General features: G+C 36.7%; 2 protein-coding genes across 2 annotated transcripts; both read right to left on the bottom strand.

Annotated features, from left to right (window-relative positions):
• Positions 1–1,980: 1,980 nt before the first annotated feature.
• On the bottom strand, positions 1,981–2,952 carry LOC110152590 (olfactory receptor 4K5). Its single transcript, XM_020916382.2, has one exon. It carries the CDS (start codon positions 2,950–2,952, stop codon positions 1,981–1,983), a length of 972 nt encoding a protein of 323 aa, XP_020772041.2.
• A 10,008-nt stretch (positions 2,953–12,960) lies between these two features.
• On the bottom strand, positions 12,961–13,887 carry LOC110152592 (olfactory receptor 4K15-like). The gene has a single exon (XM_020916384.2). It carries the CDS (start codon positions 13,885–13,887, stop codon positions 12,961–12,963), a length of 927 nt encoding a protein of 308 aa, XP_020772043.2.
• Positions 13,888–18,488: the final 4,601 nt, after the last annotated feature.

The following is an 18,488-nucleotide window of genomic DNA, read 5'->3' as shown; positions in this document are numbered from 1 at the left end:
CCTTCCTCTCACCATATCTTTATCCCCAACATCCTCTTTTCTCTTTAGCTGCAGGCAGTATTTAGGTGAAGGTTTTAGCCATTTTGGTGAGTTACCCAGTTTTCCAGTTCTCTCACATGTATGTATATTATTAAATTTTGTTTGATTTTTCTCCTGTTAAACTGTTAACTAATATAGCTTCTTTGTCAAGAAATGGACAAAGGAGGGACTTCCTGGCATTTTAAAAAACGTTAAAAATGGCTCACATCAAAAATACATATATTGTTGGAAAAAAAAAAAAAGGAAATGCGCTAAGGAAAAAATATGTGCATGCCAAGTTGTTCCAGTAGGGTCCAACTCTTTGCAACCCTATGAACTGTAGCCTGCCAAGCTTCTCTGTCCATGGGATTCTCCAGGCAAGAATACTGGAGTGGGTTGCACTTGGTTTCCTTCAGGAAGGAAAAATATACTTTTTATTAAAGGAATACCTGTAATTTTCTTCTAACCTTTCTTATTACCTTTTTTGATGAAAGGAAACACCAGACATATTGTGACCATTGCTCTTTTTCTTGACGCACATTGGCTGGAAATTCTTCTAACTTATCTGAAATTGTATCTACTGCTAAGAAAGTTGTCAACTTCACCATTTAAAGATAGGACCTTGAATATGCAGCTCATAAAGAGATTACATAAAGAATTAAGAACAAAATGTGTTTTTCTCTACTACAGGAAAAATTGCTGGCTTTCCAGACATTCTTTGAAAAAACTTGGTTGAGATATAGATAGCACTTTATATCTCCTTGAGAGAGACCCTTTCAAGGAGAGGGTAAAGATACTTTGTTCACTTGCATACAATGTAAGTGAGGCCATGTGGGAAAATTCAAAATTTGGAGTCCTCTGACACGAACATTTTTTCTTCTGTGAAATTAGCTCTGGGAATTCAGACTCCATTTCTTAATGTTTAGCATTTTATTTCAAGAAGTCCATTAAGATACAAATTTAAGATTAATTCAATATTATATATAGCATATAAATTTCAATGTCAAAAATTACTCTACCAAATCAATGCACCCAAACTAAAAACCAACTGTCTTCACATTACAATGTATAGCTGAACAGTAAAGTGCAACAATAAATAAATAAGGCAAGCAATAAAGCACAAAATTAGAGTTTTCATCCTTAGTATAAAAGAAAGACTAATATTTACATAATCTATTTGTCTTGTATGAATTGAGAGATTTGCGAAAGTAAACTTAGAAGATTTAATCAACAGTAATAATTTCCCTAACTGTCCCCAGAGTCCAGGGTAGAGATCCGTTTGTGGGGTCCTGATTGCTAGCCAGGATGTATGTTTAACATTGATCATTATAACAAAGAACTTTGTGTTTGGCCCACATACAAGGAGTGCTGCACAGTTCCTTATAGAACAGACTGAAAAGTCAGTGTTGAATTGGTCAGCTTTAAAGACTCTCCTCTCTTCTACAACTCGTAATTTCAGAGGAAACTGGCATTTCCTTAACTGATCTTAGAAAGCCCACTAAATATTTGAAAAGTAAACTTCCAATTATATTTAGTTCCATATTTTAAAGCACTGTTAATTATTGGAAAATAATATGGGATAGGCATAATTGATATTGGAGGAGAAGTCTCATAACCGAAGAATCTTCACTTAATTTTATGCACTTATCTTAAATTAGTGAAGCTGCTAACCTCTGGTTTGGAAAATTCAGCTTCAGATTCTTAAACACTATTTGCCTATATTGATTTTTAGGCATGTAAATTGGGAAACTCATAAGATTTTTTAAAATGTCTAAAGTTATCCCCACCAAAGAATCAGCTACTCTTTCTTTTTTCCCATCCTCTGGGAAAAACTTAATATCCACTGAATATTCTCTAAATCATCTTCTTCATTACTTTCACCACAGTTAAGATATACCATGCAAGCATGTTGAAAATATTTATAAACAGACTATTGATTTGTGGAATTTGAATGAATTTGGTCTAATAAAGGGAATTCCTCACTATTACTGGCATTTCAGAAATTTTCTTGGGCCTCAGATAATGGGTCATAATTTTTCTCAAGGCAGTCTTCATATCTCTGTTCCTTAATGTATAAATAATGGGGTTTAGAATGGGAGTGAAAATGGTATAAAATATGGCAAGAACTTTATCCACAGGGTAGGTGGTAAAAGGCCACACGTAGATAAATATGCAAGGTCCAAAGAATAATATGACTACAGTAATATGGGCAGCCAGAGTAGAAAATGCTTTGGCCATTGCAGCAGAAGACTTAAACCAGACAGTGATGAAAATAATGATATAAGAGCTGACCAAGAGTGAGAAAGTGCTTAAGGAGAGGATTCCACTATTGACTACAATTAGTATTTCAATGATGTAAGAGTCCAGGCAGGCAAGTTTGGTCACTCGAGGGAGGTCACAAAAAAAGCTATCTACTACATTGGGCCCACAAAAAGGCAGATTCACAGTAAATGACAACTGGCTCAGTGTGTGCATCAAGCCCACAGCCCAGGAGATCATCACCAGAACAGTGCATGTCCTTCGGCTCATGATGACAACATAGTGCAGGGGTTTGCATATGGCTACGTATCTGTCATAGGCCATGGAGACAAGTAGCATCATCTCCCCGCCAGTGAAAAGGTGAATGAAGAAAATCTGAGCTATGCAGCCACTGAAGGAGATGGTCTTGTGTTCACTCAGAAAATCAGCAATCATCTTAGGAGTAGCAAAGGAAGCCTGACAGATGTCCACAAAGGAAAGGTTTCCCAAGAGAAAGTACATGGGAGAGTGCAGACGGTTGTCAGAAGTCACTGTGAGGATAATGAGAAGGTTTCCCAGCACAGTGACCACATATAACACAGAGAAAAAAACAAAAAAGAAAAGCTGGAGCTCCTGAGAACTAGAGAGTCCCAGCAATACAAACTCAGACACCACCGACGAATTGACCTTATCCATGGATCCAGGCTGCAGACTTGCTCTGAAACAATCCTGAAGAAGGGGAATCAGAGGAATCAAAATTATAAACTATAACACTTTTAATGTAAAGGATTCTGAGATACCATATACAAATAATATTTGCTGAATGAAAAGTTTTGAAGAGGCCATGATAATATATCTGAAGAGTCAGAAGGAGCTTATGAGAATGTCCAAATAATTTTACCAGTCTCAGAACCCCTTGAGTTTTGGGATAGTCTTAATAATCTTTCACACAATAGTAAATAAGCTCATTCATGACCTAACTTATCATGATCACAATGTAAACAAAACTTTACTGCTATTGCAGGAATAATAACAATTTAAACAGTTCCTCCTAAGGAGATATTGTTTAGTATATATTTTCTAGATCTATAGTTGAAACCTAGACTGTCAATTACTCTTTTGTATAATTTCTTAAAATGCATATTATGACTTTGTTAATTATCTAAAACTCATCTTTGTTTAATAATTTAAAAACAGAACCTAAATTTTCCATTATGTTTGCCTATCACAAATAGAATAATTTATGATTCCCTTGCTTAGTGTTCTCCATGAGATTATTAAGATATCTTCATAATTAAAGACTAGTTGTTTCAGCATAGAGAAAAAAATTGAATTATAAATGTCCCATGCTCCTTTAAATATATTTTATTTGGAATCAGAATAATCCTGAGAATTATTTCAAACTTCCATCTCATTTCTTCCCTGTAATAATATAATCCTGCTATATAAATCCAATTCCATTGAACTGAAAAAAAAACTTTCAGAAGCTCTATTTATAACTGTATTTGTTCTCACAATTAACCATTGATCACAGTTATAGTAATGAGCCTTAGAGTGAGAGGTGATCTTACCCCCATGTAAGAGCATATATGTGTTCAACTGCCTATTTCATACAAGAAGCTAAAGTCTCACTCTGTCCCTGGGATACCATCCTAGACTCTCAATCCCATCATCCCCAGCTCAATAGAGTAATAACTGATGAGTAAAACATATTTAAGGTATACTGTGTGATATTTTGGTACGTGTATACACTGTGAATTTACTACCACAATCAAACTAATACTAACATATCCATTATCCCACATAGTTATCTTTTCATTTGTAAAACAATTAAAATCTAGTCTGTCAGCAAATTTTAAATATATAATACGTTACTACTAACTATAGTCAACATGCTGTATGTTAGACCTCCAGAATTTATTCATCCTACATATCTGAAACTCTGTACTTTTTGATCAATGCTCATTTAGATCCAGACGCAATCTCAATCCACACAGGGAAGCCCTCAAGTAGAAAATCATTTCCTATATTTTTATTGGAAGAATGTTCAGAGAAACATTTCAACTTATCCACATTTTGTATATACATTATTGTAGACTTTTGGAATCTAACTATTAAGAGAATCCATCTAAAAAATTAAAAATTAAATGCATGTATTAGTGACAACAGTGTTTATAACAGTATGTAATTGACAGTATTCTAAAATATACCATAAATTATTTTATTATCTTTTCCATGTGGAATCATTTTCTTTCTGTTTCCCCATCTCTAAAGTTGCTCAAGTTTATGAACTTATTACATAAAATGATGAACTCTACCTAGTGAAAATGTTTCTTGTATGAATACAATGTGTATAAAGGGTTTCCCAGGTGGTGCTAGTGGTAAAGAACCTGCCTGCCAGTGCATGAGACATGAGACATGGGTTAGATCCCTGGGTCAGGAAGGTCCCCTGGACGACTGAGTAATATTCCATTATATGCACTTCCCTGGTGGCTGCTGGTGAAGAACCCGCCTGCCAATGCAGGAGATGTAGGCTCAATCCCTGGGTTGGGAAGATACCCTGGAGAAGGAAATCACAACCCAGTCCAATATGCTTGCCTGGGAAATCCCATGGACAGAGGAGCCTGGCGGCCTATGATCCATAGGGTCACAGAGTTGACTTGACTGAGCAACTGAGCGCACAGCATAATGTGTATAAATTAAGAGAATGAGGTAATTTCTGACTCACAACTTTTCTCTTCAATTCAACTCTTTTTCCCTTTCAGGATTTTTCATTGTGTAACTGTCACTTTTATTCTTCCAGGTCGTAAACTTTACTTTTTCCTCACTCTTCCACTTGTAACATCTCATTACTCTTTAAATTGAAAAAATAAATAAATTCTAAATTCTTTACCTTGACAACCACATATACATGGTTGATCTGGTTTTATCTACCCTGCTCTCTAAAAGACACACTCAATCATTTATGTAGCTGATAAACACTACCTGTTCATTTTTTCCTATCTTTCACAAATAGATGGTCTATTCCAGAGCAAGTGTCATCTCCTCAAAAAGTCTTCACAGAGCTTAAGCTGAAATTTCTCACCTCCTAATTTTGTTGAGGTGCTTTACTTGCATGTATATTATGTGCTCTTTTAAGGTAAGAGTTTGTGGGTAGTTCACATTTCCCTACCACATGGAGAGATGCCTGCATACCTGTGCATCTTATGTACAACTCACAGGATAGAGTACAGATATTTTGCCTGAAATAGATTTTGCCTAAATGCACTTAGTGCTAACTGAAATACATTTCACCTCATATCTATCATTTTACTTAGTATTTCTATCTTCTAATCTTCCTGTGCACAGAGGCCTTCCCAGTAAATTGTCTACAAACCATAAAGTGCCTACATAAACTTCATCTCCACGTGGAACAAAAATATTTCATCTCATTAATAATGCAAGTTCATACTTGAGTCGTTAAAACCAGTGCCCATAATCAAACCAACAAATTCAAAGGGAATAAAATAATCCATTTGAACTGCAGCATAGAGAAAATTACTTATTTTTTGTATTTGATATAAACAACAGTCTGTTTACCAAGCTTTTAAAAAATGATTAAAAATAATGAGAATCTTAACAAGAAATTTGCACTGTATTTCTATAGGTTTAAATAAATCTTGTCTGATCCACTTTCACAGAGTGTAAAGTAAATCACTGATGCAAAGATATACAACTACAAAACTATAAGTTGAATGTGGTATTAACATTTCCATGATTTTTTTATAGTTTTACTTCATAGGCCAGTAACCACAAAGAAATACATAGCCTTGATTCTCATGTTTATTTATTCAGGTGCTAGGTAAGCGTAGCACAATGGATTTTTTTAAGTACAATTGGAGTTTGCCATAATCTGCCTAAGAATACCTCACCTTCTTACATAATTTCTCACAAATTCTTCCAAACCTGCTAAAACACACGAACATTCTCATCTTGACTTATTTTCTTTTACTTCTAATACATCTTCCTCCCATCTGTGGATTCTCTTTGAGGCACAATGTAATAATACAAAACGTACCTGGACACAATCTATTTTTAATGTACATTTTCGTTAGATATAACCTACCTGATATAAGACATATCAGAGATGTAAATTGAACTCTTCAGTTTTCTACTGTGGGATTAACTTTTTCCACCTAGTTATACTTATGGATGCCTTCTTCTCCTGTCAAATTGGAATGGTGTGTGGTTTTCTCTAAGTGACCAACTGAAGCTTTGGAGATTTAGCAATAGATAGCAAAGGTTCATCTTCCAATGGGTATTATTAATACTTTCCACTACATATTCCCTTCGGAACAAAGTAAATAGCATCCCACATTGTTGACAATTACAATGAGGGTCACAGAATCATAGGAGGAAAAGGGAGGGTCTTTCAGCCTTTGGGCAAGTATACAGAAGAAAGGATAAAGACTAAGAACTTAAAGGAGGTAGATTCTTGTTCCCAACTCTATTAATAATGAAGAATAAGTTATTAGGTAAATCACCTCACTCTGAGCCTCAGTTTACCCTGCTCTAAAACTACTTTAACATTTCAAGTATACTCAAAGAGAACTGTTAAATGTCTCTGTATAGTGTTCAATTTTGCCATATTTTAATGTTTTTCTATATTTCCTTCATCTTTATTAGTAATAAAGCACTGTGAAAGGTAGCAAAATATGTCACCCTGAGATATGCCACTTTGGCTTAAGAATCATTTTAATCTCAGGACAATTGATAAGAAGCAGATATAAGTAAAGCTCTCTGTCCTCCCTATTTGCCTAAAACCAGATAAAACCCTTCTCCTTTCTACCAGGAAGATCAGAAGTTAATCAGAGACAACTCTAGATCCTTACCAGCTGAGATGACACCAAGGAATCTACATAACAAACCTCACTAACCTTATTTAAACCGGTCTGTTTAGCTCACTTCTTTATAAATTGCTTTGACAGGTACCTGTTATATATTCCATTTGAGCAAAGACTTGAAGGAATTGGAATCATAAATATGTATATTCCTTGTTGGATGGGTTTCCACATATTTCCCACAAGTTTAGCCTCAGTTTATCCTTAGCTTAAAGGGAGACCAGTCTTCTCTTTATTTTGCACCCTCACTCTACTTCGCTTTTAACTCTTCAGAGAACCCAACCTCACTAGTTGCCTACATGCCTGGAGAGATATTTGAACTTAGGGGCTAACCAGCCATATTCTTTTAGGTAAAACACAGTTCTGGAATCTCAGTTTCTCCATTTGTAAGTGGGAATGATGGTGAATCACTGGGCCTTATTCTTTACCTAAAAGCTAGTACCCATTTCTTCTACAGTTAGTAAAATAAAAGCATAATAAAAATCATGTGATGAGCATGACATCTTTGATGATAAGAGAGACACAACCCACATTTTTTTTTTTTGGGGGGGGGGCAGGGAGAAAAAAAAATTGAAGACAGGGGAACAATGTCTTCTCAGGTCCAGTGGGGGTACAAGTCCAGTTTTTCTTAGCACCCAAGGATAGTGAGGAGCTTCTAGTCATTGCTAGGTGGGAGAGAGTTCTGGCTCCTCCCGAGGCCTCCTTCAAAACTACCTGGCTGGGAGGGATTGGAGACTGATGCTGCTACCCACTTACACCAAGGGAGGAGGAACTGATTGTAGTCTGACAAAGATGAGAGCTCTGGCTCCCTACATGCCCTCCTCTGACACCATCTCAGGAGATGGGGGATTTGGGTACATTTTTACACTTTGGCCAGGAATAGGAGTCTAAGCTATCCATTGGCCTTTGCTAGTGTGAAGTGGGATGAAAGATTTTTTGGTATGGTGTTTGGCTAAAGTAGATAAATTATTGTGGAAGTTTTCTGTCTTACCAGCTGCCGCCTTCTTGGTTCTTCAGCTTGAGAGAACAAGATTTTGTTAGGATTTTTTTTTTTTTTGTCCTTTTCTCATTAGAGTGTCTGAGTTGTTGGCTTTTTAAGTTATGTCATGACATTTCCTGGATCCCTATCCAGTCTCCCTTCTTATAATGTTTCTTTTATAGATTATGTCCACTATTATAATATTATTTAGCAGGAGGAATATGGAAAATTATGTCTACTCTTTTTACCCTAAGCAGAAGTCACCTGCTTTTACTTTATGATGGTAATATTTTCTCCTTTTTATTTGCTGTATATATTTAGTCATTTTGAACATATTTTTTATATATCTAAGATTTACTACTGATTTGAGGGGGAAGCATGAGGTTAATATATATTGTCTGTTGACTCTTGTTCACTGGGGATAGGTTCCTCATGTTTTGTGAGTTTGACTGTGAACTCAAACTCAACAGGACTTCAATTCAGTTCAGTCGCTCAGTCATGTCCGACTCTTTGCAACCCCATGAACTGCAGCACGCCAGGCCTCCCTGCCCATCACCAACTCCCGGAGTCCACCCAAACCCAAGTCCATTGAGTCAGTGATGCCATCCAACCATCTCATCTTCTCTTGTCCCCTTCTCCTCCTGCCCTCAACCTTTCCCAGCATCAGGGTCTTTTCCAATGAGTCAGCTCTTCGCATCAGGTGGCCAAAGTATTGGAGTTTCAGCTTCAACATCAGTCCTTCCAACAAACACCCAGGACTGATCTCCCTAAGGATGGACTGGTTGGGTCTCCTTGCAGTCCAAGGGACTCTCAAGAGTCTTCTCCAACACCACAGTTCAAAAGCATCAATTCTTCTGTGCTCAGCAGCAGGACTTCATGTGTCTAAATCCATGTGATCCTTCAGAGATGTTTTTGTTTTTGCTTTTCCAAAGACCACCCAAACTTCATTGTCCCTTTGAGTTCTCAATACTTAGTACTGTATTGTGCTCAGTTGTGTCCGACTGTTTGCCACCCCGTGAACAGTAGCCCACCAGGCTCCTCTGTCCATAGGATTCTTCAGGAAGAATCCTGGAGGAGGTTGCCACTTCCTCCTCCAGGGGATCTTCATGACCCAGGGATCGAACTCATGTCTCCTGCATGTCCTGCGTTGGCAGGCAGAACTTCACCACTGCCCACCATGGAAGCCCCTGAGTTCTCAATATCATATGTGATTTTATCAGGTAATTGTGTTCAAAATATACACAGTATATAAATTTAAACTCTAAACTTATATGTGGATAATCCCACTATTGTAATTTCCAAGAGGAAGCATTTTTATATCCAGACTGATATGTTTTATGTTCAGAGTGAAGACAGATATTTTGGTCTTTTCCTTGTGCTACTTAGTTTTCTCTGCTGGTCCACACTTTCACTGAAGTCCCCAGACCCAAACAGTCCTGCACAAAGAAAATTTACCCTTGAGAGCCAAGCACTGCCCATCATTTTCATGACCTACCGTCACTTTCCATCAACATTGCCCCCCAAAAACTTCCACTATTTCAGATACCATGAAGTCCTTCATTTCTGTTAAATAGTACCAAAAACTCATAAGTATTTTTATTATTTTTTTAAGTTTCAACAGTGCTGTCAATAGAGATATAATCTTTTTCTAATCCATAGATATTTTGCAAGGATGGAATGAGATGATATATAAAAATACAATTTATAAACTTTATGTGATCATTGAATATATGTTTTGCTTTATCATTTCCATGGCTGTATTACACAGTCCTATGTTAGGTTATTATATTTTGTCTATGTTTCACAGAAGAATCAACAAAACCTTACAGAAAGGTATAGTTATGCAGGAAAAATGAGTCTAAAACTATTTAAAATATAATTGGCATTAAATCCTATTCCATACAACTACTTCTTCTATATATGGTATATCAAAAGCATAATTTGTTTTTTGGTCATGGGCTTTCTTTCAAAGGCCAGAAGTCACAAGTTAAAGTTACTTGAATCATTTCTTCTTCTTGTTAATTGTGAGTGTGTTCAACTAAATTAATTTGTATGACACTCACCCTTGGTTTTCTAATTGGTGAAAGAAGGTTACACTATGAGTAAGAATTGAATATTAAATTTAAGTTTGAAAATGTAGGCTTCCTTTGAAAATTCAAAATAATGATTTTATACTTTTAGAGAGCCTTAAAATAGATATGTTTTATAAATATAATATTTATAAATATGAATATATCTATAAATATATAACATATATAAATTTTTATATATTTATATAAATATAAATATGTCTCAAGTATGTTTTATTGGTCAATGTAAATTAAGAGGGCATGACATGGAGATAGGGAGGAGAATACATATAGCAAAGTCATGCATTGAACACTGTTAGAAAAAAATCCTCTCTTTATATATGGAGAGATGTCTATTTTTGTATGTACTCTTTGAATTGCCAACTTTAAGTGTCAATTCTGAACTTTGATTTAATACACTGAAATATGTAAACATTACTTGTGGAGTCACATTTTAGTATTTGTAACATCGTTAAAGTAAAATATGCAGTCTATTTGGTTTCTGAGTTCAGATGAGTTCTGCAACATAACCTATGTGCTCTTTTGATCTCTAAGTTTGGTTAGTTTGCAATGAGACTTTAGATTGCAAGAAATAATCTGCAAAAAATTTATCTCAGTGTAATTAGTTCCTTAGTTCAGATAAAAATAGCTTGAATAGAAAGGAATATAGTTGTTTGTGTTTGTATACATATATGAAGAAAGAAGAGACAGGGAATGAAGTCTACAATAAGGACTTATTCTGTCAAATAAAAATGGTGAGAACAGTGCCAAGTTTTCCTCATCTGTAAAATTTATGACAATAATGATACCAGATAAAAAGATGACTGGAAAATAACTGTAAATTAACTACTATCCTAAAACTTGCAAATATGATTTACATATTGTACGTAATTTTAGTATTTTGTACATCTCCATATTTATCAAGTAGATTGGAAGAAGCTTGAATTGGATCACTTTTTTTTAGGAAAAGAAGACTTTTACTGGCGTACAGTTGGTTTACAATGTTATATGAGCTTCAGGAGTGCAGCCTACTGATTCAGTATTTTTACAGTTTATTCCCAGTAGAAGCTATTACAGGTTGTGGCTATAGTGCTCTGTGCTGTGCAGTGTATGCCTGAGGCGTCTACTTTACACACAGGCACCCGTGCATCTTTGGCTTTCCTGGTGGCTCAGACAGCCTGCAGTGCGGGATCCCTGGGTTGGATCCCTGGGTTGGGAAGATCCCCTGGAGAAGGAAATGGCGACCCACTCCAGTACTCTTGTATGGAAAATTCCGTGGATGGAGAAGCCTGGTAGGTTTAGGCTACAGTCCATGGGGTCGCAAAAAGTCGGACACAACTGAATGACTTCACTTTCACTTTCACACAGTCATTTGTATCTAATTCCAGACCCCTAACATGTCCCTCTCCCATTTCTTCTGCCCACTGGTAATCACTAGTTTGCTTTCTATATCTGTGAGTGTGTTTCTGTTTTACCATGTGCCTTCATTTGTATTATTTTTTAAATAATGCACTTAAGAGATATCATAGTGTATTTGTTTTTCTGTGTCTAACTTACTTTACTAACTGTAATATTCTCTAGGTCCATCCACATTGCTGCAAAAGGCAGAATTTCATTCTCTTATATGGCTGAGTAATATTCCATTGTTTTATCTATCTATCTATCTATTCATAAAACACATTTTTTATCAATTTGTCTATTGATGGACACTTGGGTTACTTCCAATAATGGCTATTATAAACAGGGCTACTGTGAATATCAAGGTGTGTACATCTTTTTGAATTAGTGCTTTCATTTTTTTTCCAGAAGTATGTGTGTGTGTGTGTATATACACTTAGATGTGGAATTGCTAAATCATATGGCAGTTATATTTTTAGTTTTTTTTTTAATACTGCTTTTTACTGAGCCAATTTGCATTTCCATGAATAATCTACAAGGGTTCCCTTAGAAAAAGAAGACTTTTAATATTATTGTTGGTGTCCATGGTAGGTTGCCTCAAAATGTGCCTCAATGGCATACTGATTATTAAAGTTACTATATTGATTCTTAAAGTTACTTAAGAAATGACCAATGCAAGAAGGACATTCTGACTGACCCACATTTCTGTCTGCTGAAAATAGGAAATCTCTTATATGAGGGGTTGCATCCTCTGCATCTGGAGGTAGAAGGACACCCTTATCACCAAAGACAGGGAATTGGACCAAGAAGCCTACAGAAGCAAACCTTGTTACTTCCTTACTTTACTATCCCAAGTGCAAACTCTGCTTAGATTCTTTACTAACTGGGCACCCAAATGCTAAGTTTCTTTGTCCTGTCAATTTTTCACAAATTTGTTGTTTTTTGTTTGTTTGTTTTTTGTCTAAAATGTATAAAAGCTGCCTGCTTTGGCCTCTTATTAGGTTTCTTTTCTATGAGAGCTTCATGTGGATGAATTAAAATGTGTTTCTTTTTCTCCTGTTAATCTGCTTTATGTCAATTTTTTTACTAGTTTATACACAAGACCTCACAAGGGGTAATAGGAAAAATACAGCCTTTCCCAACACTATAAAAAATTTTGCCATGAAATTAAAAAAATCATTTCGCAAGCAAAAGACAGGGTGTCCTATTCTTCTGTTATCTAAGATCGCTAGTTTACTGTTCTATAAGCAAAAGATATGAAAAGGAAGAAAATATGTCCTATGGTATTTGAGACATAACAGTAATTCACAGAAGAAGGTACACTAGCCCGGCTTTTATTATGGGCTGCTGGTGGTCACAAAGGAGCACTGGAAGACCGTTAGGAACTCACCTGTCGGTGCCTTAGTTTTTGCATTGCTGATATTACTTCCTTATTTCTCAAGGTGTAGATCAAGGGATTTAAAAGAGGAGTAAAAACTGTATAAAATATTGAGAGAAACTTATCCACTGGGAGACTGCTAAAAGGCCAGGCATAAATGAAGATGCAGGGCCCGAAAAAGAGGGTTACTACGGCGATGTGGGCGGCCAGGGTGGCCCTTGCCTTGGCCATGCCCGCTGAGGAACGCCGCCACACGGTGAGCAGGACGACCGCGTAGGAAACCAACAAGAGCAGAAAGGAGCACATGGCCATTAGACCGCTGTCTGAAAGCATCAGGACCTCAAGAGTGAAGGTGTCTGTGCAGGCAAGTTTGATAACCAGGGGAAGGTCACAGAAAAAACTGTCCACTCTGTTGGGGCCACAGAATGGGAGGTTCACTGTGAAGACCAACTGACTTACCGAGTGCAGAACCCCAATGAGCCAGGAGCCCACCACGAGGCTTACGCACTTGCGCACATTCATGATGGTGGCATAATGCAGGGGGCGACATATGGCCACGTATCTATCATATGCCATGGCCACAAGGAGCATCATCTCACCACCGGCAAAGACGTGCAGGAAGAATATCTGGGCCATGCAGCCTTCAAAGGAGATGGTCTTGTGCTCCACGAGGAAGTCAACAATCATTTTGGGAGTAGCAAAAGTGGACAGACACACATCAATGAAGGAGAGGTTACTGAGTAGAAAGTACATGGGTGTGTGTAGGGAAGGTTCATAGAAGACTGTGAGCACTATGAGAAGGTTCCCCAGCACAATAGATAAATAGAAGAGTGTAAAAAATGCAAAATAGAAAATTTGTAGCTCTCGAGAACCTGAAAGACTGTGCAATACAAATTCAGTCACTCCTGAATTATTTTCTTGGTCCATGGTTTCAAATTTCTGAAATTGGATCAGAAATGTTCCTGTAAAATGAAATAGAAATACATCATAAGATTGGGAGAGAAAATGAGCAAGGCCAAACTTGGTGTCAAATCCCTTTCAACATACTTACATTCCTTATTAGCACATTAAATACATGTTGTATACAATCATTTATTTTTTAATGACTGGATAACTTGGCTTTCATCTCTGCATTGGAGCATGATAGTTTTATTCTAAAAATAGAAGTTTACCAATCATCACAATTCCTGAAACAGGAAAGAAACTCTAGACTCATACTGATAGATTTCAAATACTATGTCTTGTAATTTCTAGCAATATGACCTTGGGTATATTAATTAAGTTCTCCGGGCTTCACTTTTTGCAACTGTAAACTGGAGAAAATAATAATATATGACTCATAGAAATTTTTTTAAAGATTAAAAGAATTACAAGTGTCCCTTGCTTATTGAAAGTTTGCTTTACAGAAAAAGACTTATATTAGTGTCTGTTTTGCTAACTTAAATTTGAAGAAGACTTTTGCTTTTATTAAAAAAAAAGGAGAAAAGCAAAAATACTGTTTGGCGTTTGTTTTACAGTGAATTGTTATAGAGGCTTCAGGATCCTTGAATAACAAGAAGTGGCACTGCCAAGCTTCTCCCAGGACTACACTTAGGTTCTTAGCATATGACCACCATACCCGTGAACTATTAACTGTGAGCATCTGTGTTTTATCTCAGATCATTTGTGCATCCATTAGCAAGTTATGTCCTAAGGTAATTATTGATTCACTTTATGCCATTTTTGCTTGCAAACATTTCACTGCTATGCCCTATTTTTGGATTGTAGGGAATATCTATATAATATTAATAGATAAAACGCTTAATGTTAGCCCAAGTTCATGCGCCTGACACACAGAGAGGTCAAACAAACCAAAATATCAGAGTTTGTAGCAGAGAAAGCTTTATAGAAGGGCCATGAAAGGAGACAGGTGACTCAAGACCAAAAATATAGGCATTTTTAAAAGTCAGATGAGGGAGAAGGGTGACAAGGTTTGTGATCATCCGTCCCATGCACAATCCTCTGATTGGCTGATGGCAAGGTAACAGAGCAGTGTCATACGGGGTTAACAGTATCAGTCTTTAGGCCCCAGGAGGCCTGGGGCTATGTGCCCCTGGTCATCAAGTACTTAACATCTTCCATTGGATAAAACAGCTCAGGAAATGTGCATCAAATACCATTATCTAGGTACTTCAGAGAGTAGCTAAAGCAGAGGCTGTGGGGAAAGGCCTGTTTGGGAAGGCCTCATAAGGTCCACCTCTGTTAAACTTATAACAATACTTGGCCCATGAAAGCTATTCAGTAGTTGTTACGTACAATGCCTTTGTTCCATCTATGATAAAACATTTGCATGTGTTAATTAATGTAGTACTTAAATATCAAAGTGTGATATTTGATATCATCCCACTTAAGAGAGGAGAAGGCAATGGCAACCCACTCAGTACTTTGCCTGGAAAATCCCACGGATGGAGGAGCCTGGTGGGCTGCAGTCCATGGGGTCGCTGAGGGTCGGACACGACTGAACGACTTCACTTCCACTTTTCACTTTCCTGCATTGGAGAAGGAAATGGCAACCCACTCCAGTGTTCTTGCCTGGAGAATCCCAGGGACGGGGAGCCTGGTGGGCTGCCGTCTATGGGGTCGCACAGGGTCGGACACGACTGAAGAGACTTAGCAGCAGCAGCAGCACTTAAGAGAATGGTTATTCCATGCACTTTAGTGGCACCTCTTTACACAGAGATCATTTTTCACCTTAGGCAAAATAATCAAAATAGTAAATAAAGTCTATCTTTGGAGATTCTATGAACAGAGGAGCCTGGTGGGCTACAGTCTCTGTAGCCACAAAGTCAGACACAACCGAGTGACTATCACTACACTTCACTTATTTCCTTAGCTTCCCTTGTCTACCAACTCAGTGGAGCTTTCCCCTTTTGACTGTCCAACTTAAGAATTCAAGGTCATAATGCTCCTTTCCACAGATACCTAGTAAAACCTGCAGTCAGATAAAGCAATACTCTTAATTGTCCAAGCCTCTGTTTCTTTATCTGAAACTAAGGAAACTTTTTAGAGCAATCTGAGACTCCGGTACTAAAATCATCTGTATACACAACTCTTGCTAGTGTTATATACACAGAAAAGCTTATAAAGGTCCACCCTAAAGTGTTAACAGTGGTTATCTCTGAGTGAAAGAATGCAATAAATTTATTCCTTATACATTTCTATGTTTGCTGAAGTTTTTTTTGTTGTTGTTGCTCTGCAATAAGTATATATTATCTTTCCAATCAGAAAAAAAAGTAAACCATTTTTTAATTAATAAGATTCTATGTTTTAATTTAGAAAAGTCAAGTAAGGAATAAGAATAAAAATTATCTGTAATGAGAATACAGAGATAACTATATATAAAAGGTATACCATTATATACACAGTACATATTATTTTAAACCTACCACTTAATGTTATATAATAAATATCTCCTAGGTCAATACAGTAATTTTATACCAGTTTTAAAATATATTTGTTGTATTTTATCATATGGGCATTTTGAATTTTCTATATTATTAATGTATAATAACCTTGCTTTTATTTAGCTATAACTGAAGAGGAAAAGTTAAAATTTTACATAACTTCCTGCTCCTTCTGCCTCTGTAACTCAGCTTACTCCTTGCAAAGTCTGGATCGCGTAGGTCTCAGAAAGTGGGGACTCATAATACTAGAAACTGGAGCTTATCTCACTCACCCTTGTCCTGTTCTTTGCAATCGCCCAGCCCTTGCAAACTGGCAAACCCACTTAATCATGCCTGTCCATGTATAAAAGCTCTGTAACCCCTTTGTTTGGGGCTCAGAGCTTAGAGTGTTAACTCCTCTGGGCCCTCCAGTGTAATAAACCTGAGTTCTCTAACTCTCCAAGTGTGGTGTTTGGTTTTTCGAGTACTAGTTTCTGCAACATAATTTTATGATTATATATATTATTTATTTAGGATACATCATTATAATTATGCACTTCAGAGTTTTTAAATTAACTATACCAAAATTTATCTCACTAAAATGATACATCAGAATGCCCATTCTTCACCTACCATTCTCTTGACAAGACAGTGTATTATAATTGTGGTTTTTTAATTTTGTTAATTTGCTACGTGAAAGTGCATCTTGGGAATTCCCTGGCAGTCCAGTGGTTAGGACTCCATGCTTTCAGTGCAGTGGGCCTGGGTTCAATCCTTGGTTGGAAAACTAAGATGCTACAAGCCACAACACAGCTCCCCAAAGAAAAGAAAATACATCTCACTGATATATGAATGTATTTAATGATTATTAGTGGAGTTAACCACTAATCCCTGAATTGTCCATTTGTACTTCTTTCACTCCACAATTGCTTTTCCATGTCTTTTGCCCATTTTCTAATGAGCTCTTCATCTTTTTAATATGTATTTATGAAGAGAAATATTAATGCATATCTTTTTTATATCACTATAAAAGATATATCACTATATCTTTTAAATATCACTAAAAGGGTGAGGGAAGGTAAGGAATGAGATTTTTCAGCATACTTCTGAAATAACTCCATGAAATTTCTATTCCATCTAGTTAGTCTAATACCAGACTAAGGAACCTTATAAATAAGCTAATCTCTTTTGCATGTTCCTTGTACTAGGAAATATCTTATCTCTCACTTTAACTCCTCAAAATAAACAAGCCTCACTATAAGGACTTTCCAGAGAAAGATAAAAATACCAGAGCTTCCATTGATCAGAAGACAGTCTAACATACATTTTTTTATTACTTGAGGGAGGAACTACTTTTGCATTCCAGTCCCCTATAATGAAAAAGACATCTTCTTTGGCTGTTAGTTCTAAAAGGTCTTGTAGGTCTTCATAGAACTGTTTAACTTCAGCTTCTTCAGTGTTACTGGTCGGGGCATAGACTTGGATTACTTTGATATTGGATGGTTTGCCTTGGAAACGAACAGAGATCATTCTGTCATTTTGAGATTGCATCCAAGTACTGCATTTTGGACTCTTTTGTTGACTATGATGGCTACTCCATTTCTGCTAAGGGATTCTTGCCCACAGTAGTACATACAATGGTCATCTGAGTTAAATTCACCAATTCCAGTCTATTTTAGTTCACTGATTCCTAAAATGTCCACGTTCACTCTTGCCATCTCCTGTCTGACCACTTCCAATTTGCCTTGATTCATGGACCTAACATTTCAGGTTCCTATGCAATATTGCTCTTTGCATTGAACCTTGCTTCTATCACCAGTCACATCCACAACTGGATATTGTTTTTGCTTTGACTCGGTCTTTTCATTCTTTCTGGAGTTAATTTCTCCACTGATCTCCTGTAGCATATTGTGCACCTACTGACCTGGGGAGTTCATCTTTCAGTGTCCTATCTTTTTGCCTTTTCATACTGTTCATGGGGTTCTCAAAGCAAGACTACTCAAGTGGTTTGTCATTCCCTTCTCAAGTGGGCCACATTTTGTCAGAACTCTCCACCATGACCCATCCATCTTGGTGGCCCTACATGGCATGGCTTAGTTTCATTGA

The sequence above is a fragment of the Odocoileus virginianus genome, chromosome 6, assembly GCF_023699985.2.
Source record: "Odocoileus virginianus isolate 20LAN1187 ecotype Illinois chromosome 6, Ovbor_1.2, whole genome shotgun sequence".
NCBI lineage: Eukaryota > Metazoa > Chordata > Mammalia > Artiodactyla > Cervidae > Odocoileus > Odocoileus virginianus.
This window is presented reverse-complemented; position numbering and strand designations above follow the sequence as displayed.